The following is a 23,003-nucleotide window of genomic DNA, read 5'->3' as shown; positions in this document are numbered from 1 at the left end:
TCATCACAACGCTAACACGGACCCCCTCCAGCGAAAACGATTCGCGGACATTCCTAGAGCTCTCTCTATCTCTGCACCACTCTATCATCAATGAAGCTCCAGGACGCTTCATACCGCCCTCTGTGGGCACCATGGCGCGATCGATGAGGCTGTTTCTGATCCGTCACGGGGAAACAGTCGACAATGTCGCGCAACTCTAGTAAGCGCTTCGCCAGGTCGGACCTTATCTTTGCTAACAGTTTCAGTGCCGGTAGTAGAGATTCAGCGCTCACCAACCACGGCTACCAGCAGGCCACTCGTCTGGGTCTGCACTTCAAGTCTCTTGGTTTGACATTCACCCACATCTTCTCGTCGCACCTTCAGCGGGCTGTGAAAACGGCTGGAAGAATCCGAGATGCTCAGTTGGCGTCGAACAATGATGACGACACTGCGAAAGCAGTTCCCGATGTCAAGCAGCTACCGGTGCTGATGGAGAAGGACTTCGGTTCGATGGAAGGGAAGAAATTCCACGATCGACCGGAGAACAAGGATACGACGAGCTTCGCGGATGCCGAGTCGAAAGACAGCATGGCGCGTCGAGCTGACTCATTCCTCAATGAGCATCTCTTGCCGCTCCTCGACGAAGCGTCGAAAGACGCCGACCTCGTGGTTGCGATAGTCTCGCACGGGATCTTCCTCTCTACCCTTTGGAAGCGCCTGCTGTTGCACCTTCCACACAAAAGCGTTGCGCTCTCTCCGGGGCTCCAAGCAATAGCGCGCCCATCGCTCGAGCATCTGGGTGGCTGGTCCAACACTGGCTATCTCGAGTTGCGCATGACGAGGATAGACCGTGGTGATTCCACTGTCATGGCGCAGATACCTGCTGTACCTACGCTGGAACGTTGTTCATCGCTTGTAGAGATGCCAGCTACCAATGAAGGTCTGAATGAGACCGAAGCATCAGATCCCGCGACTGAACATGATTCTGCACGCCAGCAGGTTTCCCAAGTGCCTACTCGGGCAGCCGTCGCAGCCTCGCCAGCCATCAGACCGCGCATCGCGAGAGGATGGTCCTCTACCATTCTTGCGATTAATGGTAAAGACCATCTCCGCGGCATCAAACGCACTCGTGGCGGTATCGGAAGTTCTCGTCACGATGCATCGCAGAGCAGCATCAAGATCTTCTTCAAACGTTGCAAAACTGTTTAAAGTCATCGATGGTAAGTCCACAAATCTTCTTTCCTTCCATATGCAATGATGAAAAAACCTTTTAATCACAGACCTGATCGGAATTTAATGTCGACCAAAAATTGTACCAACTGCTGTCTGATTCGCATTTAACTCATTTTGTTCTTTTACTGCTTTTGTTTGAGAACTTTGCTAACAAATGAGGCCATAGATTATGTGCGGTGCGCCCACCCAGAATTATGCATCTCATGCTCTAATTGGAAATCAATACAAATCCTTCTTTTGCACATAGTCCTTCATCTTGACCCATTTCACTGCATGAATCCTTGTACCATGACTCCATCACACAGCATCTCCAAGGTTACACTGAATCTGACGTCTAGACCGTGCTGGCTCTCTAAGCCAAGACAAGGCGGTCCACGCTCTGTCGCGTTCCGTACTCTGCGCTGGCGGTGGAATAACCACGACTCGGCTCTCCATATGCTGCCAGTCAGTGCCACGGTGATTCGCAGATTCTACTACCCATGGATAGATACGACGCGTCGCGCGGGTATCACGAAGCCTTGTCGCGTTGGCTACCAAGTTTGACGTGGTGAAGGTCCGTGCAGCGCCCGCCTTCCTTGCCCAACTTCATTGTCGCATCACTCACCGCAATATCGCAGCATCTCGACCGCTGTCGCATGCTTGTAAAAGCGATATTCCGGTAGGTTCAATATGGCTGCCGATGGCACGGTGCATAGGTTGTGCGTGTGCACTGCGCTACATCGAACGTTGTTGTGCGGCAAGCATGCTTTTTCATAGGATTGGCCGCTGGTGGCTGGCGACCTGCCACCCCCGTTTCCGGGAAGGGTCGATATCAGCCCCCCAGTATTAATACATATGAAAGCAGGGCTGGTAGGATTATTTCTGTCGTCAACGCTTTGTGTTTTGTTCAATCGTTCAATCTGCAGTCTTTTTGTTCCGGTCGCTGTCGGATCTTCTTGAGATCTTTGTGTCGGGCCAATTGCAACACGTCGTTCTTTGCGCGATCACAGTTCACATTCGTTCACCATGAGAAGCTCAATAGTAATTCAACTGAGTACGCTGTCGGTGGGTGTACTCGGCGGTGTAGTGCCAGGACCGTATTACGTCAATAGTAGTGAGTAGATGGTATGGTGGCTTGGAAGATTGCGATATACTGACCTTGATAGCTACCACTATCGGAACACCACGGCCACACATCCATGCTCCTGGGCTACCAACACCACCGACTACCTTGTCAGCATCGATATCAGACTCCAGCACAGCCATCGTCGCCCCCTACCCGACCTCATTGTCAAATACATCTTTTGTCGATGCTTCGCCCTCTTCGTCAACTGCATACGCAGTCTCCAGCTCCTCGCCAGAAGTATCAACAGTGACGCTGTCAGTATCAAGTTCGCTCAATGTTACCACACAAAATGCCACACTCATCTACTCGCCGCTTGCAAGCTCAGCAACCGTCACCTCACCTTCGTCAATCCCCACTTCAGAGTATCCTCCCGTGGTAGTGATAGTCGTCGCCGAAACGGTGTATGCCACAGCACAACAACCAAATTCGACTTTTGCTTACAATGCGACGCTTCCGACGGCAACGACTTCCGATTGCTTAACTACTCTTCCAGCATCCGCAAATCAGAGCTCTCCCAGTGTTGTGCCTCCATCTGCTACCGTCAGCAGCATCCTTCCTGGCCTAGCTCTGGCAGCTGAAATCGGCATAGGTGAGGAGCTGGCTAGCTCCAGCATCGATCTTGGGCTTCTGTCGTCTATCCTCCTCCCAGATAGCTCAACCATAAATCTCGGACTTCTGTCATCCATCCTCCTATCCGAGGTCACTCAGCGATCAGTTGGGACAACCTATACGACCACTACGACGACCGTTATCTTTACCCCAACCCCCCTAGTTCCTTCTCCGTCAAGCACCAACCCAAGTATATCGGGGACGACAACAACGACCGTGGTTGCGCCCACCACCGCATCCCCATCCGCGTCGATAGCTTCACCGACTTCGACATCAACAAGCGACTCAGTTGTGCCGTCGTCATCTGCAGTAGAGTCGAGGTCAGCCCCACCATCAGAATCGCCATCCACCATCCTCTCGACAGTCACAGTCACGACTCCAGCACCATCATCTCCATCTAGCACCGAATCGAACGCGGAATTTCCCACGGCACCACCATTCTCATACAACCCCTCCGCCTCCCGTGGCTCTGCATCTCCCATTTCACGCCCTACACCCGAGCCCTCCAGCGCGAACGTCGCTGGTTCGACGCTCAGCACTGCCGCCACACCTACCTCAACGAGAATCTCACAGTATGGCACCGGTGTTCCGCCTGCGCCCAGTGCGGCGGGCGCATCGGGTGTTTTGAGTGAGAGGAACAAAGAGAGGGTTTGGTGGGTGGCTTTCTTCGGTGTAGCGAGCGTATTCTTTCATTAGTGACATGACCTTCTTTTTCTAATTTCCCCCGTTACCGTTATGAGCGAGATGTTTTGCGCGAGAGGGAACGATGACTTTACGATTCTTATGTTATTATTACGATTATTACTTTAATGTTTTTATGGTTAATTGGCTATCAAGGAAGCAAGAGGAGGATATACCAAGTACGCGATCGACACGGCGTTCGAAGTAGAATTGGAACTTTTGGGTGTGGTTTTCGGTTCAGGGATGCATTGAGATCGTTCTGACATAGAACTCTACAAACGAAAGCGACGAAGATATCAAAGTGGGGTCAGTGACGAGGTGCTCGGCCGCGGTCGACGTCGAGATCCTCGAATATTATACAATGTACAATGAATGTTGTAACTCAAGTAAAGCTTCCTTCAATTGACAAAACCTGCAACGTCATTGAGCAGACTTTCAGCGCAATCATGCAGCGAAGCTTGCGGATCTGATCCCTAGTTTCCGAAGGAACACAAACGGTACATCAGGCTATCTCAGAAAGATTCAATGATTGAGATGATCCGGGGTTGAAGTGCGGAGAGGTTTGTTCGTTGAAGATCAGAAGCGGGGGAGAGGCCGCCTTGGCTAGCGCAAGCCACCATTTCTTCCGTCAATCAAACCTCAGACTCGACACACTTTACACGGTCGTAATCACTTCGATTGAACGCGTCAAGTCACAAAATCACGCGTTTTTGAGATGGATATGGATACAGCAAGCCTTCCGATCTGCACCACGGGTGTTCTCGAAGACCCAACACGCGCTGCACACAGCCCAACGCCCTCGGCGTCACCTCGCTTATAAGCATTGCATCGATCGTCGCCCATTGAACCGGTACCTCAATATACAGCGAGCGCCTCGGGAGACAATTGTCCGCGGTACATCATGGATTTTGCGGGTGCATGTTCCAACGGTCCGTAGACCCTGGATCAAATCTATAAGACCCAAGATACATTGTCTAGAACCCAGCATCCGGGCGAGACTGTACCTACATCTCACACCAATATGCGGCAGTCCTTCTTCGGTTCAGCCTCCCTACTTGTTGGGTGCGCTCTTCTACTTCCCAGTAGCGCACTCGATCTGGTCCGCAGACAGGCAGCAGCAAATGCAACCTACAAGGATGCATCGGCTCCCGTAGAGGACCGAGTGGCAGACCTTCTTTCTCGTATGACAATTGAGGAAAAAACTGCTCAGCTCATCCAAGGAGATATCTCGAACTGGATCAATGTCACTACCAATGTCGTCAATGAGACCGGTCTCGAATGGAACTTTCGCGTCCGCGCGGGTCAGTTCTACGTTGGCTATCCGATACCTGCGGAGTGGATCAGCAATGGCGTCAAGATTGGCCAGGACTACCTTTTACATAACACGACATTGGGTATCCCGGCCATGGTACAGACTGAGGCTATTCACGGCTTACTCGTGGGTAATGCGACCATCTACAACAGTCCGATCGGGCAGGCTTGCTCCTGGGATCCCCAGCTGATTCACGATATGGCCGTGGCTATTGCGAAGGAATCGGCACCTCTTGGTATCAATCAATTGTTCGCACCACTTGCGGACTTGGCGCGCGAGCTGCGTTTTGGCAGAGTAGAAGAAACGTACGGCGAGGACGGTTACTTAGCCGGCGAGATGGCATACGAGTATGTTATGGGAGTGCAGAGTTTGAATGTCAGCGCTACAGTCAAGCACTTCGCCGGTTTCAGTAACCCAGAGCAAGGTCTTAATACTGGGCCAGTTCATGGAGGTGAGCGGGAGCTCCGAACCACGTGGCTACCATCGTTCCACCGTGCTATAATCGACGCCGACGCCTGGAACATTATGGGTGCCTACCACTCTTACGACGGGATACCTTCGATCGCCGATGGTCATATGCAAGAGACGATCCTCCGTGAAGAGTGGGGCTACAAGTACTGGTTGACTTCAGATGCGGGAGCCACGGACCGACTCTGCTGCAACTTCAAGCTGTGTCAATGCAAGACCGAAGATACACCAATCGACAGCGAAGCGGTGACGCTCATGGCCCTACCGAATGGTAACGATGTGGAGATGGGTGGAGGCTCGTACAACTATGCGAACATCCCTCGTTTGGTTGAAGAAGGCAAGCTTGACATTGAGATTGTCGACAGAGCCGTGAGCCGCCAGCTTCGAGCGAAGTTTACGATGGGTCTTTTCGAAAACCCATACCAAGGATTGTCCACAAACGAGACGGAGTCCATCATCCACCCTGAGGAACATGTCCAGCTTGCGAGGACGCTCGAGGCTGACTCAATCGTCTTGCTTGAGAACAAGAACAGCACTCTGCCTCTCTCCAAGTCTGCCAACATCGCCGTCATCGGCCCCATGGCGAACATTACGAACCTGGGCGATTACGTGGTCTACCGCTCTCAGTACAACCCCACGAACGTTACTCCACTGCAAGGTATTCAGAGTGCATCTAGCGGTACAGTAACATACGCCCTAGGCTGCGAGCGCTGGTCAAACGACCAATCCGGCTTCCCCGATGCAGTCGCAGCGGCTGAGGCTGCTGACGTCGCAGTAGTCGTCGTCGGTACCTGGTCACGCGACCAACAGGAGCTCTGGCAAGGTCTGAATGCCACTACCGGTGAGCACGTGGACGTCGCATCGCTCAACCTCGTCGGCGCAATGGGCGAGCTCGTCCAAGCCATCATCGAGACTGGTAAACCAACCATTGTGGTCTACTCCTCTGGAAAGCCTGTCACAGAGCCTTGGATCTCTGACAATGCAGCCGCTCTCCTTCAGCAGTTCTATCCCGGAGAACAGGGTGGCAACGGATTGGCTGACGTCCTTTTCGGCGATGTCACGCCCTCTGGCAAGCTTTCTGTCTCCTTTCCTTACGATGTTGGTACCCTCCCAATCTATTACGACTACTTGAATTCCGGCCGAGCCACCGATGCTGGTGCTATCTTGCCAAACGGTACACTCCAGTTCGGTCACCAATACGTTCTCAATAACCCTCAGCCACTCTATGAGTTCGGCTATGGCCTCTCCTACGCAAACTTCACTTATTCCAACGTCACTCTCTCAAAAACTGAAGTCAGCGCAACTGACAAGATCACGGCAACTGTAAGTGTGACCAACGAATCAGATGTCGACGGCAAGGAAGTAGTTCAGGTATATGTGCAAGATGTCTTTGCTAGCGTTGTAGTGCCGAACAAAGAGCTCAAGGGCTTCAAGAAGGTTATGATTAAGGCTGGTGAGACGGTAGATGTCAGTGTGGAGTTGGATGTGAGCAAGTGGGGGCTGTGGGATAGGAAGATGCAGTATGTGGTTGAAAAGGGAGATTTTATTGTGCATGTAGGAGCAAGTTCCATGGATCTGAGGGGAAACGGCACGGTGACTGTGGCTTGAAATTCTCGCCTGTCATCGTAGCTGGGGTCGGGAAACGACAGGTCGAATTCATGCAGCGTTGGCGCGATTGGGCGTGTCGCTGTGTAACGGGGAGACACGCTAAAAAGGTCCGTGCCGCAGCAAATGGGCAGTACTCAAGCATCTCCCTCCCTCATCTTGATTTCTCCTACTCATTCACCGTGTTGTTTTCCATCTCACCCTTTCTACTTTCAGTCGTCTTACTCGATTGCTAAACCGGCTTGTGCATCCTGCACTATACTTTATCCTCACAACAGACCATGTCGTCCAGCGTCACACAAGATTCATTGGGAGTTGACGGAGATGTGCGCGACTCCAATTCTCCCTCTGACCCCGACAGTTCACGTGTTGATCTGGACACTGATCTTGTCGGCATCAGTCGTATTACGAAAGATCTCAATATCGTGAATCGATATAGACCGAAGTGGACATGCAAGGAAGCCTTCCGCGAGTCATATCAGAATTGGTGAGTGTATCCATCGGCAGTCTTGACATAGCAACCTCTGACTAGCTACAGGAGAGATGGTATCTTCAGATCCTTCAGCCTCGATCACTCCCAGTTTCGCCCCAAGTATACTGAAGAGCTCAACGACAAGCAAGGATTCATACTCGTTGAAGTGTACCATCCAGAAGACACCAACAAGCTGCTTGGCTTCATTCAATTCACGTCCAACCAGGATGGTTATTGCGTAGAAGATCATAACCAGATCAGGAGAAATCCATCCTGAAGCCAAACGCCAGCGCTAGAAAATCACGTAACAAGAGGAAGTACTCCAGTGCCGAAGACCGTCGTATAGTGAGGAAATCCTGCTAGTGTTAGGGCTCGTCGTATTAAGGTGACATGCTTACACGATCGGAACCTAAGGCATCTTACTGCAGGACCTTTGAACTACGCGATCAGCTCTAGTCTGCTGGCACTGCGTCGGTTCCGCACTCGCCTATGCGTCTAGTGCGTCAACAAGCTTCTCTTCGATGCTCTAGCGGATGTACCGGAGGGCCCTATTCTCGCTGTGGGTGGTTGCATGTCTCTGATACGTTGGAGCCCCCCCTGTTACGAGCTTGAGTACCCACAGCTCCTGGGGCTCTACGAGTAGTTCATGTAAATCAATGGTTATATGTCCAGCGGCTGAGAGTGTACCTTGCATGTAGGCCAAAGCCTCCTGCAGTTCGCGTGAGATTGATAGTATTGATGGTATCATATGGATGTCGAAAACATATAACGCTAGCATACCTAGGTAGCCCTTCCTGTCAATCTAAGTCTAAAAGCTACCCGAACCGTTTCTTAGTGATATCAGAACAGTATGACCGTGATCATGGGCCTTTGATAGAAGGCACTAGCTCGTAGAGCGTTTTTTTGCGCTTAATGCAGCGTCGCAAACCTACTATATTCGCACTTCGAGTTCACTCGTGTAGGCTGCTACAACATTGACTTCTCAATCGTCATGTCCGCAACTACTGCACATTGTTGCATAACTTGATGCGATGTCAATCCACTCTCGAGTTCACGCATCGCGCAGCATGGCCGAATCAGGTTAGCAGACCACAGCCGGTAGCTCGCTTAGAAGCGGCGACAGTTGAGGCGGTCACGATAGTCGGAACCGTCGGTGACGAGTGCGCGACGCTTCAGACGTCGATATCAGCAGATAGGCGGTCGATAAATCACTTGTCATGTCCAATTGGAGCCATGGCAGCCGGCGGAGAAGGTATCGGAAAGGCGAGCGAGCTTGCCCGTCGCAAAGTCTTGCTCGATAAGGAAACAACCTCCACGAATGCCCCGCGCCTAGTCTACAGCGACCACAACGAAGTGGCCGAGAACGGCCCACTCTTTCCCTTAGCCATTTAGCGATGCAAGTGATAGGTATAGTCAACGTGATGGTATAAATACGCAGTGCGATGGTCATGACCATTTATCGCTGCATCAAAACTCTCTCAACTTCATGCTCTGCGACGATAAACCCGTTATCCTGAACAACATGGCAGCGAGCAAACCTTCATACCTCGTCGTTGGCGCCGGAGTCTTCGGAATTTCAACTGCGTATCACCTTATCAAGAAGTACCCGGACCGACAAGTCACAGTCGTTGACCAAGATGCCTGGGACGCCGATAACCGCGTAGCAGCTTCATGGGATTGGAATAAGGTTGTGCGCGCCGATTATGACGACGTCATCTACTGCAGACTCGCTCTTGAGGCTCAGGATGTCTTCAAAGAGGACCCGTTATGGCAACCTTACTTCCACGAGACTGGTATCTTCTGGGTCTGCCGTTCAGATTACGCACAAGATGTCATCGACAACTACAAGAAGCTTGGGCGTGAGGCAGACTTGCAATCAGTTACCGTTGAAGAAGCGAAGAAGTTGTTCGGCGGGCTTTTCGAGGATGCGAACTACGACGGAGCGAAGAGTGTCCTAGTCAACAAGACAAGTGGTTGGGCACAGGCCGGCGATGCACTAAGAGCAGTCACCAAGTGGTCGATCGCAAAGGGCGTCAAGTACATCACCGAGAAGGTCGAGAGCCTGGACTTTGACAACGCCGGCCGCTGTACAGGTGTCAAGACCGAGCAAGGTAGCACCATCAAGGCTTCGCACACTATTTTGTCAACCGGCGCCTACACCGCCAAGCTTCTCGAGCAGGCTGCTAAGAAAAGTGGGAATCCAGACCTCCGTGCTGGATCAAGAATTGTTGCTGGTGGTATCACGACAGGTATGACGACTCTTGACGAGAAGTCGTACGAGAGGTTCAAGGACATGCCCGTTGGTGTCCAGGGCTACACCGCTGCATACGGACCCTTCATTGGCAGCTTACCGCCTACCAAGGACCGTGAGCTCAAGTGGTGGGGAGAGAAGATCTTCAAGAACACACACGAAGTACTTCCTGGCCGCTTCGTCTCTGCACCTCCATCTGGAAAGGACTACAACCAGTGGGATGTTCCCGGTCCATTGAAATTGGACATTTCTCACGCCAACGATGTGTTTTACGGCAAGAAGGGTGCAAACTGGAAGATGGACAAGCACCGTATCTGCTGGTAAGTCTCATGCTCATGCACTGCTGCTTAATCAATACTGACGAAACCCAGGGATGCATTCACCACTTCATCCGACTTCATCATCTCGCCTCACGCCGCTGCCAAGGGTCTCTTCGTCGCAACATGCGGCTCTTTCCACGGCTACAAGTTCTTCCCCGTCCTCGGCAAGTACGTCGTACAGATGCTGGAAGACGAGCTAGAACCAGAGCTCAGGGAGAAGTGGGCATGGGATCGCGAGAGGCCGGCGCCTAGCCTCAATCCTGACTGGCCGCGCTTCGAGATGGTGGATCTGCTGGACCAGTGGCCAAAGGCCAAGTTGTAAGATATGATATGAAGTTATATGACGAGACTAATGAGTGCTTGTTGCATATTTGCAAGGCGTCTGGGTGGGAGTTTCTTGTCCTTTAGATAGTGAATACTATGAACGATGACTGTTCCTTGTTAAGTTGCTTCACTTCCATCATCCTTAGTACTCACCTCTAGTTTCTTCTCAATATGTTCCACTCACTCTCGCATGTGCTCTAAGTAGTATCCGACATCCTTTATACAAGCTATGTAGTACCGTCTTTGCTGCTCGTCAAGCGTCCTATACATATCTGTATTGCAAGCTGAATCTAAGGTTGTCCCTAGAAATGCGCGCTTCAGATTCCTCAATGCGCCTATCGCATTTGCAGTAAGCCGACTCATTGCTTCGGTCGCAGTAGGGAAATCGAAGGGTTCGATCTGAGGGGAGGGCATATCTGAACACGAAGGATGTGGAAGCGAGAGATGTTGGTAAAATGACGGAGACGGAAACAAGGATACAAGCAAGAAAAAGCTTGCATGTCTTAAAACATGATTGTTAATTTGCTATGGAACTTCCTCCCAGATCGTTACGTTGCTCGAGCCTCAGCGCAAAAGCAAGTTCGTATGTGTTTGGACAGCGAGATGTTACCAAGCGCATATGGCAATTGATCTCGACCTGACATAAAACCCTCCACCCGTCTTACATCTTACTCCCACTATTCTGTTAGAAAGGTCGCTGCACACACTCTTCAAATGACGACCACATTCGATGACAATAAATTAATGAGAGTCTTCTACCTTACTGTCACAAACTTCAGAGATATCTACCTAGCCGATGATGACAAACGCTTTTACATCACAGAAACCAGACAGGAGAGATATCGAAGGCTAAGTTCGTACGGCAGACAGTACTACCGATTAAATGCGGCGAGAATGATGTCGGTGTTGGAACAAGTGTTACACTGGACAAGTGATATCGATAAGAACTTGGGCACCGGGGACATCAGTGGAGAGACACTGCCTGATATAGACCTGTGAATGCTAGACACCACATAGCAATCCGAGGAGTGAGGCGAAGCAAGCAATTTAGAACTTTAAGGCATATACATGTTCATTTGATTCATATTTACATCGAAGAATGACACCCGCGATAGGTGCCGGCCAGCTTTTGATTGCCACTGTTCGTGCCAAAGATGCACTTAAGCAGTGACCTTGCTCTTGATGAAGGTGAGAGCCTGGTTGCCGTAGATGTTGACGTACTGCTGGTGGTGGTTGGCGTCGTTTCCATTGCAGCAGTACGGGTCCTGAGAGTCGCAGTAGCTCTGGATGATGCTGCTGCTCGCAGGTGCGCAGGTGAATCCAGCAGGGCGGGCGGCGAACTAAAGTACTCCTTAGTAAGGATACCAAGAGCTGGAGAAGTAGTGGACTTACGCCTTGGGCCTTGCAGGTACCGACATTGTAGGGAAGACCGTTGCGGTTGTGTGGGTCACCCATGAAGATCGCAGCCTTGACGGCCGCGAGGGCGTTGCCGGTCAAAGTGGAACCAGCACCACCGCAGATGGCGTTGTCCATGATTTGACCTCCCTACAAACTGTTAGCATTCGGCGTTCTTGGGGTTCATGGCACCATCCGTACCTGAGAGTATCCGATAAGGACGATCTGAGTGCTAGGGCACTTCTGGTTGTAGGCAGTAACGGCCTTGACAACCGCTGCGGTTCCTTGGGAAGCAGAGTTGTCGTAGGATACGCCTCCGCAGGAAGAGCCTCCACCGCAAGCTGGGTACACGATGGCTTCGGAGCCCGCACCAGGGTAGGCGGACTTGACCGAGTTTACAAGCCCGGCAGCAGTACCGTAGCCATTGCTCTGGGGTTGGGTGGTCTCACGAGCTCCGAAGATGTAGACCTTAGGGCAGCTCTGACGCTCAGCGATCTCGACAGGGCCGGCGGCGGCGAGACCAACAAAGAGAGCTGCTGCTGCGGAAAACTTCATGTTGACGTTGGAGGAAGTGGATACTGTGCTTCGGATTGAGTTGAGATGTCAAGGAGTTGTGATGATCAAGTCTGGGCAGCGGACGATGTGTTTATAAAGAAAGTTTCATGTATCCACTGCAGCTGTCCTTTAGGCAGAATCAATTGCCTCGTCTATACATTATGTCCTATCAGTGGGGTACAAAGTGGTGCTTTGCTTTGTCTTGGTGCACAGATGGTCCTTTCATCCGTCGTCGCAATTTATCTGAACAGTCCTGTGATGAAGATCGGACAAGGATTATTGCCGTAGCACACGTCTGTTTCATGCAGAACCAAGCCTCGGCCGTCTGGGGTACATATAGATCCTAGTGTCTTCGGGAGAAAAGCGACCAAGCGAGCAAATAGAGGGCTGCAACGTATAGGACCCTCGGTACGTCGCGCGATGGGTAGATGGATGGCGTCGCGGCCGCGTGGTCAGATGATGTACCGGCGTAGAGCCGAACCGTCCTGGCTAAATGGGAGTTCTCGAAAAGCTTGGGTTTGAAGTTTAACAATCCGGGGTAAAATGCTTGTTTTTGTGAGCCTCAGCGCTAAAATACTGTACCTGACGACGGATCAAGCATAGCTTCCGGATGTGCGTGAAGAACGCGTATATTGAGTATAGGGTCAAGAGAACTGATAGTGCCTGGAGGCTAAGTAGCCCTCACCGCCCCTTCAGTGCCCTCTCAGTCTCGGTTCTCATACGTTGACTCGGCGGTGTCGGAAGCAGACAATGTCGTTCTAGCGTGACTCAAGGGCGGTCTGGTCGTACGAAGCGATAGAGAGCTCTCCTAATAATGAAACAATTATAGGGCGGGTCTGTCCGACCGCCATGTTTCAAACACCGGCCGGTCCACCGCCTATTAATGCAACAACAACTCAAAGAGAAGCAAACGCGTCCAACAGATGCATAAGAGAATTTTCAACAGCAGGAACTTGTGGTGTGACTAGACATGAGTTTCCTGAGGTGGAGGGATAGGTATTTCGAGGTGACGTCATCACTGCTTGTCACGATTGGCTACGCGCTATGCTCAGTTCAGGACGTGCACTCGTGTCCTACCAAACTCCGATCGAAACACATCAGTCTCGTCGCCTCATGAATCTGCAACTAGCTTTCTTCGCATCACAGCCTGGAATTGACATCATAGCCTTGTGAGGACGCATGGAACCACAAATGCTAGCAGACTCTACTGGCTCCTACAAACGGCCGACAAGCACGCTTAGATCTCGCTGTGAAGTATATCAAGCGGCGCAACACTTGACAGAATGTGAGGATGTTGTCTGAGTTAGGCGGACATGCAGTTCTCGTACGACGGATAGCTGAAGCAGTAATGCGGGGTACACAAGGTTGTGGCGCAATCAAGTCAACAAGACTCAGCTTTCTCACTCAAGACGCGTCCGCTTCGTCCGCTTCCAAGTTACACCGTACACTACACGTAGCAGTATGATAACACAAGATGCTAGCAGCGCGTACGATCCGGATCCAAATTTCGATGACAGATGGAGTGACGACAGTTCTACCTCAAGTGATGAGGGCGGCACGTTGAGCTTGGCTCACGAGACGGAAACGAGGCTTGATATGATAAAAAGCTGGATAAAAGCATGTGACGAGAACCACGGCTTACAGTGTTGCACACCAAAAGCCGACGCAAGCATATGGCCTATGTGGGTCATCGACGTCGTGGACGAATGCATAGTTGAAGGTGACATTGCCGACCGTTATCTTACACTGAGCTATGTGTGGGGTGGAGTGCAAACGTTGCAAGCGACCACTACAAACTTCGAGAAACTCAAACGGCCTGGAAGTCTCGGCAGGGACGAAGTGGTTCTGCCCAAGACAATACGACAGGCTATAGATGTCACCAGGTTGCTTGGAGAACGATACATCTGGATTGACCAGCTATCGATTCTTCAAGATGACTGCGAACACAAGCATTCTCAAATCAAGCATATGGCCGAGATCTATGCAAATTCGTACCTGACACTCGTTGCTGCCACGGGTGATACAGCGGACTTTGGCCTGGTTGACGACATCGATCAGATGTTGAACGAAACTCCCCAGAACAACGGTATAAACGATGAACTTTATACAAGGATGTTCTTGAAAAATCGGAGTCCGTGGAACCGTCGAGGGTGGTAAGTTGAATACAGTATAAGCCGTGATTATGTACTAACGGTTCGCGCGCTGTATCTTAGGACTTTCCAAGAAAGTGTATTTTCGCGGCGCAATTTATTCGTTCTTGACCTTGCAATTGGGTATGGCGAAGATCCTGAAGCATGTCCCAAGTCTTTATATTGGGTATGCCAACAAACATGGTGGTATGATTGGCACCCTGCCGCAGCAACAAAATTACACAGATCGCTCTACAAGCCTATGGACCACCAATCACTTAGCATAAAGTACCAGGCAAGTTGGCCTGACTTCCGCCGTTACCTAGAACTTTGTCAGTCATATTCACCAAGACATTTCACCTATGATTCCGATGTCTTTCTAGCATTTACAGGTGCCGCCACTCTACTTGAAAAGTCGTTCCTCGGTGGCATACTATACGGCCTTCCTGTACTGTTCTTTGATATCGCGCTCTTATGGAGCCATTTTGGGATTGCATCAAAAAGAAAGTGGGATGCGACCCACGATGAAAGCAGTCAACCTCCAAGTTGGTCCTGGATGAGCTGGCACGGAGAACTGTTGAGTTTGTACTGGAAGTTTGCTTATGAGGGAATAGCGTACGAGAAGAGACCATCAACGCTTGTCATTACCCCACTTGTCCAATGGTACTTCACCGGCGTGGGAGGCGCACAGATCGCGATCACGAATGAATATCACAAGTACAATCATCTCGCACAAGACGACAAAAGTACACCCCCTGCCGGATGGAGCCGGACTAAATCCTCCTTAGGCAATTCTGGTATGCACGGAGAGAATGTCTACTTCACACACAACGCCCCTGGGATGAAATTCCGTTTTCCGATCCCACTCGTGGATCCGTCATACTCGGAAGTAACGATGCCTGTGCCTGTTACGAATCGAATCACATGTCAGACTGAGCGCGCCTTCTTCTACCTCGCAAAATCAGAGCACCAATACACTCCGAGACCTCGTTCGCTCGTCTTTGACGCTGTGGGTTCCTATTCGGGTTTCATAACCCTGCCTGGAGACTGGCATACATCATATTTCGAAACAGAAACAAGGATTGAATTGATAGCGATTTCGACGGGCAGTGTAGCGGGACATGACCTCCGGTATAAATTTGATGCTCCAGAGCAGTTTCACGAACTTGGCAGTATATGGAAATTCTACAACGTCTTATGGATTGATTGGACTGACGGTGTCGCCTACAGAAAAGCCGTTGGTCAAATCACGAAAGCAATATGGGAAGCAGCTGATCGGGAGCTCATCGATGTGGTACTTGGTTAACAAGGGGTAGTCTTGACATCATAGTTACATTTGCTATATTCTTATTTCAACTCACGCAAGAGCACACCCTCGCTTTCAATACTACATTGCTCATCTCAGAATGTTCTCCCCACTCATCCCCGTACTTTATGAGGCCTGGAAAAGCGCAGAACAGAAACTTGCGATCAACTTCCATGTCAGTATCATCTTCCATGGCGGGATCAATGTCGTTTACAGTTTCCATGGTACGGTCATCGAACTGCATATTGTCGTCTTGTCGGCGAAAGAAGAGTAGCTTGTAACGTGCCTTTTGCAGAGCAAGTGTTCGTTGCAGGCCCATTGCGTCTTTCAACATACCGGCCAACGTTGACTGTGCGTTGGGCGCAAGACTCACAGAAGTCAGCGTGAAGAGTATATGGCTGGCCTCTCCGGCGAGTCGATGTATCGAGGCTTCGCTCTCTTTCTGGATTTCTCCGTTTGCTTCGCTGCGCTCAAGGACTTGTACCGTAGCACGCACCCACTCTCGATGTGCAGTACCAAGGTGTTGTGTGCGCTCAGCAAACTGTCGCAGCGCCCCCAATGGACCTGTGCTAGGCAGCCCAAACACGATCGGACTATCGAAGATTTGCATAAGTGATATCGAGATAACGGCTTGGTACAAGGCAAGCTTATCCGTGCTCTGTATACTAGCCCTGTATTGCGGGTTCAATGCGCGAAGCACATCTTCAGTCTCTTTTGGAAGGTTATCGAGGTTCAATCTTGACCGCCTAAAGTTCGAGACAGTCCATTCTCGCACGCGATTTGCAAGTTGAGAGAACGATTCTGCGAGCTCGCTGTCTGTGATTTGCGAATCCGTACGCGTGAGCGAAGATATGCTTGACTTGAGCGCCAGAAGCTGCTGGAGCCTCTCTTGCGACTCTTTTTCGGCGGCATGGAGGCGTAGCCGCAGGTTGTCTGCCTCCCCTCTTGACTGCGGTCGGTCAAGGCTGCGTGGATACAATCCGTCATGCGATGAGAGCTGGTCTTCGAGCTGTTCTTCGAGTTGCGCAACTCGGTAGCGCAAATCTGAGTTCTGGCGCAAAGCATCTTCCCTCCCTTTCCCTGAGTCTCCCGGCACTCCAGTGTCTCTTCGGAGGCCACTCGACCCGCCAACCGAGGCTTCACCCGTATTCGAGCTCTTCTCAGCAAGTTGCTGCCTGAGTTCCTCAATTGCGTCCTGATCTGCTTGTCCAGAATGTCTCAGTCTCGACAAATCTTCTCTGGCCATCTCCTGCTCTTCTTTCGCGATCGCCAGAGCTCTTTCGAGGTCCGCGACTCTATGTGATATCCGCGTAGCATCGTCGCCTGGTGGCAGCATCTCTGGTCTGTTGATGAACTCATTGCTGGGCCCTGAAGGTGCGGTATCGCTCGGGAGATCTACCACACCTCCACTTTTGCGCTTCAGCATATCATTGAAGGGGTATTTGCGTCGGTGTACTTCGTCTTTTCTCGCATTTGGAGCAGCGATGGCGGCTTTCGGTGGAGTGACGACGGTATTCGCGGATGTCTTGGTCGATTTCGATATTAGTCTCGTGCCGCGCTTCAAGCGGTGAGCAGATTCTGCAGACGTTAATACATACTAAAGTCGTTGGCTTGAAGTGCTGAAACTGACCAGAACTCTTTCGTTCGGTCATAGTTGAGCCCGGGGCGCATTCCGATTTAGGGTCGCATCGGAACGAACTTCAAAGACGTGCTTCACCAGGACAAACTTTCAACACCCCGTTCGAGGAATATCACCGTCGCATGGCTCCATGTGGGACGGCAAGATTATGCCTGGCAGGACAGAATCCTGCAGCCTTGGGCGAGCTGATGATCACCAACTAGGGCCTGCAGCTGGGCATCTTCTCCAGCAATGGGTAGCGCGCCACTCCAGGCTTCGACATGACACTGACTGCGCATTTCGCCGGTGCCTGAATCATTCAATGTTTTTCAGGCAAACACATTGATGACCACGACGTCTTTCCCGTGCCAACCTACACGTCCATGATACCCCGGTGCATTTTGGTAGGATTCAGCCCCGCGGTCTGACCCACGCGACATCTACGCGATCTACCAGAGCCGTCAACACAAGCACCGCGTTCAGCGCCACGAAGAACGACCATGAGCCATACGTTTCCGAACCGAGGGAGTAGTATCCCGTACACATTCAACCCTGGAAGCAATGCGACTGTCGACATAACCAGCGTACCCGAAATAGGTGGCCCTACGAAGGACAGGTTGGTCGTCGGCGTTGATTTTGGAACCACCTACAGCGGTTGGTAGCAACTATTGCACAATATGCGACCGACACGATTGGACGCTGAAGCTCAATAGGTGTGGCTGCTGTATATAGTGCAACCCCTGATGACATCGACATCATCAAGACATGGCCTGGAGGGAACGGTAAGTTCTGTTTGAGATGTACCGATGTCATGCCTCTCCAAACTAACATACATGCGCAGGCATCACTTCCGACAAAGTACCCACAGAGATTGGTTACAGCGAATCACCCCCCGCCAACAGCTCGACCTCCTCGCTCGATGCGTCCGCGAAACCCGCGCAGAACATAAAATGGGGCTTTCAATTCAAGCCAGAGGAGACGCGTCTCCGTTGCATAAAGCTATTTCTCGATAGGAATCAGAAACTGCCACATTTTGTATCACCGCTCGAAACTGCTGCGCAATTGCGCAAGTTTGAGAAGACGGTTATGGAAGCAGTTTCCGACTACCTATCGCAGATATACAAGCATACGATGGAAACATTGACACGGAGATACGGAGAGACGTTTATCAGTTTGACCAAGGTTGAATTCGTCTTGACAGTACCTGCTGTTTGGTCAGACTCAGCCAAAGATGCGACGCTCAAGGCTGCGGAGAAAGCTGGCATGGGCAACAGACATGAACTGAAGCTCATATCAGAACCCGAGGCCGCAGCGGTTTATACCCTCAAGGCGATACAACCAAACCATCTCAAGATCGGAGACAATTTCATTGTTTGTGATGCTGGAGGTGGCACTGTTGACTTGATAGCCTACAAGATTACCCAACTCCATCCTCTGCGTGTTGAAGAATCGGCAGTCGGGACTGGCGGCCTTTGCGGCTCGACGTTTATCAACTACCGATTCGAAGACCATGTCAAGCAGCGCATTGGCACCGAACGTTACAATTGGATGCGCGAGAAGAAGGTGAAGACTTGGAATATGGGCCTGAAGTATTTTGAGGAATTTGTGAAGCGCAACTTCAACGAGGAGGAACACAATGAGGTCAACATACCTTTTCCGGGGCTGCCAGACGATGAGGAAGCAGGATTAGACTCTGGGTTCCTTGTCATGAGCGCAGAGCAGGTCAAAGAATTATTTGATCCAGTAGTCCAAGAGGTCATTGATCTAGTAGAAGGTCAGGTTCACAGTATAAGAGCGAAAGGAGGTTTGGTGTGTGGCATTGTCTTGGTTGGAGGCTTCGGACAGAGCAATTACCTCTACGGTCGAATGAAGTCTCACTTCAATAGCGCGCCCCCGCCTCCGTACACAGAAAGACCCACGCACGCTGTCGCATTGAACGCCTCGCAGGCAGTCGAGATATACCATCCCATACACGCATGGACGGCGGTAGTACGAGGCGCAGTACTGCGCGGGTTGGAAGGCAATATGGTCATTAGCAGAAGAAGTCGATGGCATTACGGAACCAGCTACGCGACAGTATTCGACGAGGTAAAGCACCCCATTTCCGATCGATATTGGAGTCCGCTTTGGGAGCGATGGATGGTGTCTGATCGCATGCAGTGGCACATCGCAAAGGTACGTAAATCCTGCACCTACCATGACCATGACTGTCGCACTGCGTACTAACACTCCTGTCAGGGCGCACAAGTGTCGGAAAACCGACCCATATCCTTCCACTACACGCGCAACTTTCGCCCTGGCCAATCTCTCATCGTAGAGGACGACCTCATAGCCTGCGACTCTGACACGGCTCCTGACTCCTTCAAGAAGGGTCTCATCAACGTTTGTACACTTACTACCGACCTGAACACGGTGCCAAAGAGCTTGTTCACGCGGTTGACGACGACAAAAGGAGTGGAGTTTGATAATTTAGACTTCACACTGGATATGCGGTGTGAGAGTGCGGGTTTGGTGTTTGAATTGAAGGTTGATGGAGTGAGGTATGGAGGGGTCAGTGCGAAATTCCATTAAGGGGGGAATACGATAAGAGAAGGTGACAGGGCGAGGGTACGTATGCAGAATAGACGTCAATAGCAATAGAAATGAACATGAGCTATCCGATCGTGCAAGACACTTGTTGTTTCCGAAACAGGATCGTGAAGAGCATCGCTCGTTCAGCAAATTGCCGGTGCTCCTGTATAGATGATGCAAGCATCTGTGATTCGTCCAGTAGTCGTCGCGATCCCGTTGCTTACAGGCAGTGTGAAGGATACCAATATGCGCTATCCGCAGGGAGGATCGAGAAGCTCGCATGATTTGACATAAAGCCTGTTGGTAACGAAAAGAGTGGTGGTGGGTTGCCTTCACCGGCTATAGGAATTGCCTTGACGTGGCGCCAGCCACAGAAGAGCTGGTGAAGCTACGAGAGCAAATCGATGATCATTGCATTGTCGGCATCATCGGTGATGTCGGCACAATTGCTATTGCAATTGAAAGCAAGGGCTTTGGGTTGCGTATGCCAGAAAATTTCAAGGTGTGCGGAGGTCATGTTTAGGTTTGAGTTGGGGTTGCGTGCACTACTCTATCTGAAGGCAGTAGTGGAGTTGGGCAACGTATGTAGTGTTGCAATTCATCTGGGTTCCCACGTATGGGGGTAACGGATGTAAGGCCCGTTATGGATACAAGACCGATGCTATTCTCAGAGAGTAAGTTCAACGCACGAGCAGGGTGTCAACTTTAGCCCAACATGCTTCGGATGATGAAATACCCATGTGGTGCTCGTGGGGCAAGCGCGATATACATCCAGGGGGTGGGGAAGGCCGGAAACCTAGTTTTGTACGAAAAGATTGTAGTCGTAAGAGACTGTTTAGTCACAGATTAGAAAAGTGAAAGTCAGTCAGCATACCAAGATAGTCATGTACCCTGGTCAGATGCGCGTTTACACTCCAAGCCCAAGACACGTAGACGACTTTAGGTTGATACGCCTTCACCTAGGCTATCGTGACCGCGCTATGTTTCCTTTTTGTGACCACAGTACACCGGGCGAACAGCTTTCCGGGAACGTGTACATTTGCATGCTTGGCAGTAATCGGAGATTGTAGTGCGGAACTAAAGACCCGACGATATGTGGTGTTGGCGATCTGTCTAGTTTTCCAAGGGGTGCGTCTGCTAGTGGAACCCCGCATTTGGGTTCCATGTGTGAAGATCGTTGGTAGCGATTCTGTATTCACGATCGCTCGGGAAATATCCTCCCGCCTGTAAGATCTCGAGCGTGCAAGGTGGAGATTGCCGTGAGGGTGGAGTGAGATTGGTGGCGTGATAAACTTGCAAGTATTGCCAGGTTTACATGGCGTTTGGAAATAAGACAAAGGCGTACCGTACCCATGCGAAGCAAGTAGTATCTAGTGGGGCCTTTCCAGGCGCACACACAGCGAAGGGGTTTTGTTGCTAGATCTGTTCTTACGTAGTGGAGCTACACGATACTGAATGCGGTAATCTGGGCGAATCATGTATCGCGGAAGCTCGCCCGTCCACAACTGCCGCAGATCGGATCGGACGCTCTACCGGTGGCACGGGCAAATCTCCCGAACAAAGCCGATGGGAAAATGGTTCTTTTGATTCCCTCGAATCATTTTGTGCAGGCACAGCGATGCTATAACGGTATGTCTCCCTTATGACGTTGCTAGAAGATGCAAGCAATCAATGATTCAGGGTCTGTAAAGATCCTGCCGAGTCAAGTGCTGTGCATAGCTAGTCGACGGGACTTGCCTTTTCGCACATGCATTGCCAAAATCCGCTAGAGATGTAGAGTTGTGAAACCAACGTATCATGACGATGGACCGATACCAAGATCGGCTCTTCGATTCGAGATGCACAAGCTGCAAGTTCTGCGTAGAGTACCATACTACGTATAACCTAGAGAAAATAGTGTCGTCGTTGGCGATCAAGTAGAACTATAGTGCTCCTAATTGTTGCTCGGATATCTCCGTTCCAACTATATCCGGAGACTTATGACGTAGTCGGCAGAATGGTCAGTCTGGGAAAGAGCCGTATATCGTACACATACCAGCTACACTTGTCAGCAAGTGAGGCTGTTTGCTCGCTAGAGCAAACGCTTTGGTATACCGGCTTTCTATCTAAATCAAGAAAGGCGCCTCCGAAGGGGTCGAAGTTAAATCATAAGGCGATTCGACAGAAACCTCGCCAAGATACGATCAGCCATCACAGGTCGACGGAGCCTTCTCCGCAGCGTTTTGGTTGATTGTCGCAAGAAGGTTTGAGGGTTCGGCTGTTGATAGCGTACGCTGGAGGCTATTGACAACGTCGAACCGCGTCTAGAAATGCGCGATCGGCGTTATTTTCGCGATTCTCAGGTGAGCAATTGCGCGGCTGTCAACGTGTCGCGCCGACTCTCCTGAAGATCTTCGACTGAGTTTACCAAAGCGGACACTAGTCAACGTGTTGTTGATCTCCAGCGTTCTGGTATAGGGATCCGCCATGTCGGGCAGGCAGTGTGGCAACAAGACTGGACGTAATCAGATGCGCTAGAAAACTTCGTGATTGCCAAGCTAAGATGGACTTGGTGTTGAGTGTGTGGTGTGAGGGCCTCAGCAAAACCGAAACAGCGAACAATGTCCATGTCAAAGACATGCTAATTCGATCCAAAGGGGCGTGCTTAGTAGTGGTTTCTCCCGGCGGAACCACTCTTGATGCTCATCGGGCAGCTGTGGGCAATTTCAGGAACACCCTATGCTTCCGTACATTACCCAAAGTTTGATCGGAATGCCTTTACTCTAAGCAACGCTTCTATTCTCAACGCTCAGGACTCGTAGGTGTCGTTGTATGACTAGCGTATCCCCGAGTATCTGCCCGTGACTAACTCTTGAGGGTACAGATTCGAGAACCAGAGAGCCGGGAATTCTTGGTAATTGCTTTCAAAGCAATAAACTCGCCGGTGTATGATGTGGTCCCATAAGAAGGGCAATATTGAAGGTATGCAAGGGTGCATGGCTCTAATATGCAGACGAACTGCCGTGGTGTTGAAAAGTGCCTTGATGGATAGTCGCTAGCGTCAAGCCTATTGTACCACTGCGGGGGTTGT

At 50.9% G+C, this 23,003-nt stretch overlaps 9 protein-coding genes across 9 annotated transcripts; 7 read left to right on the top strand and 2 right to left on the bottom strand.

The window, feature by feature from the left end:
- Window positions 1-131: 131 nt before the first annotated feature.
- On the top strand, window positions 132-1,188 carry GT037_009941 (phosphoglycerate mutase-like protein; the record flags this gene model as incomplete). Its single annotated transcript, XM_038934988.1, has 2 exons — window positions 132-199; window positions 246-1,188. 2 exons carry the CDS (start codon window positions 132-134, stop codon window positions 1,186-1,188), a joined length of 1,011 nt encoding a protein of 336 aa, XP_038782402.1.
- Window positions 1,189-2,217: 1,029 nt separating this feature from the next.
- On the top strand, window positions 2,218-3,622 carry GT037_009940 (uncharacterized protein; the record flags this gene model as incomplete). The annotated part of the gene is made up of 2 exons (XM_038934987.1): window positions 2,218-2,305; window positions 2,358-3,622. The coding sequence occupies 2 exons, from the start codon at window positions 2,218-2,220 to the stop codon at window positions 3,620-3,622; spliced, it is 1,353 nt and encodes a 450-aa protein (XP_038782401.1).
- Window positions 3,623-4,628: 1,006 nt separating this feature from the next.
- On the top strand, window positions 4,629-6,995 carry GT037_009939 (glycoside hydrolase family 3 protein; the record flags this gene model as incomplete). The annotated part of the gene is made up of 1 exon (XM_038934986.1): window positions 4,629-6,995. One exon carries the CDS (start codon window positions 4,629-4,631, stop codon window positions 6,993-6,995), a length of 2,367 nt encoding a protein of 788 aa, XP_038782400.1.
- A 278-nt stretch (window positions 6,996-7,273) lies between these two features.
- GT037_009938 (uncharacterized protein) lies at window positions 7,274-7,741 on the top strand (the record flags this gene model as incomplete). Its single annotated transcript, XM_038934985.1, has 2 exons — window positions 7,274-7,479; window positions 7,531-7,741. The coding sequence occupies 2 exons, from the start codon at window positions 7,274-7,276 to the stop codon at window positions 7,739-7,741; spliced, it is 417 nt and encodes a 138-aa protein (XP_038782399.1).
- Window positions 7,742-8,986: 1,245 nt separating this feature from the next.
- GT037_009937 (sarcosine oxidase) lies at window positions 8,987-10,357 on the top strand (the record flags this gene model as incomplete). Its single annotated transcript, XM_038934984.1, has 2 exons — window positions 8,987-10,035; window positions 10,087-10,357. The coding sequence occupies 2 exons, from the start codon at window positions 8,987-8,989 to the stop codon at window positions 10,355-10,357; spliced, it is 1,320 nt and encodes a 439-aa protein (XP_038782398.1).
- Window positions 10,358-11,519: 1,162 nt separating this feature from the next.
- Window positions 11,520-12,309, bottom strand: GT037_009936 (acetylxylan esterase precursor; the record flags this gene model as incomplete). Its single annotated transcript, XM_038934983.1, has 3 exons — window positions 11,520-11,699; window positions 11,752-11,904; window positions 11,956-12,309. 3 exons carry the CDS (start codon window positions 12,307-12,309, stop codon window positions 11,520-11,522), a joined length of 687 nt encoding a protein of 228 aa, XP_038782397.1.
- Window positions 12,310-13,770: 1,461 nt separating this feature from the next.
- On the top strand, window positions 13,771-15,744 carry GT037_009935 (uncharacterized protein; the record flags this gene model as incomplete). The annotated part of the gene is made up of 2 exons (XM_038934982.1): window positions 13,771-14,462; window positions 14,523-15,744. 2 exons carry the CDS (start codon window positions 13,771-13,773, stop codon window positions 15,742-15,744), a joined length of 1,914 nt encoding a protein of 637 aa, XP_038782396.1.
- Window positions 15,745-15,790: 46 nt separating this feature from the next.
- Window positions 15,791-17,396, bottom strand: GT037_009934 (uncharacterized protein; the record flags this gene model as incomplete). The annotated part of the gene is made up of 2 exons (XM_038934981.1): window positions 15,791-17,322; window positions 17,375-17,396. 2 exons carry the CDS (start codon window positions 17,394-17,396, stop codon window positions 15,791-15,793), a joined length of 1,554 nt encoding a protein of 517 aa, XP_038782395.1.
- Window positions 17,397-17,862: 466 nt separating this feature from the next.
- On the top strand, window positions 17,863-19,933 carry GT037_009933 (actin-like atpase domain-containing protein; the record flags this gene model as incomplete). The annotated part of the gene is made up of 4 exons (XM_038934980.1): window positions 17,863-18,016; window positions 18,076-18,144; window positions 18,204-19,537; window positions 19,601-19,933. The coding sequence occupies 4 exons, from the start codon at window positions 17,863-17,865 to the stop codon at window positions 19,931-19,933; spliced, it is 1,890 nt and encodes a 629-aa protein (XP_038782394.1).
- Between the last annotated feature and the right edge of the window lie 3,070 nt (window positions 19,934-23,003).

The sequence above is a fragment of the Alternaria burnsii genome, assembly GCF_013036055.1.
Source record: "Alternaria burnsii strain CBS107.38 chromosome Unknown 701, whole genome shotgun sequence".
Classification (NCBI taxonomy): domain Eukaryota; kingdom Fungi; phylum Ascomycota; class Dothideomycetes; order Pleosporales; family Pleosporaceae; genus Alternaria; species Alternaria burnsii.
This window is presented reverse-complemented; position numbering and strand designations above follow the sequence as displayed.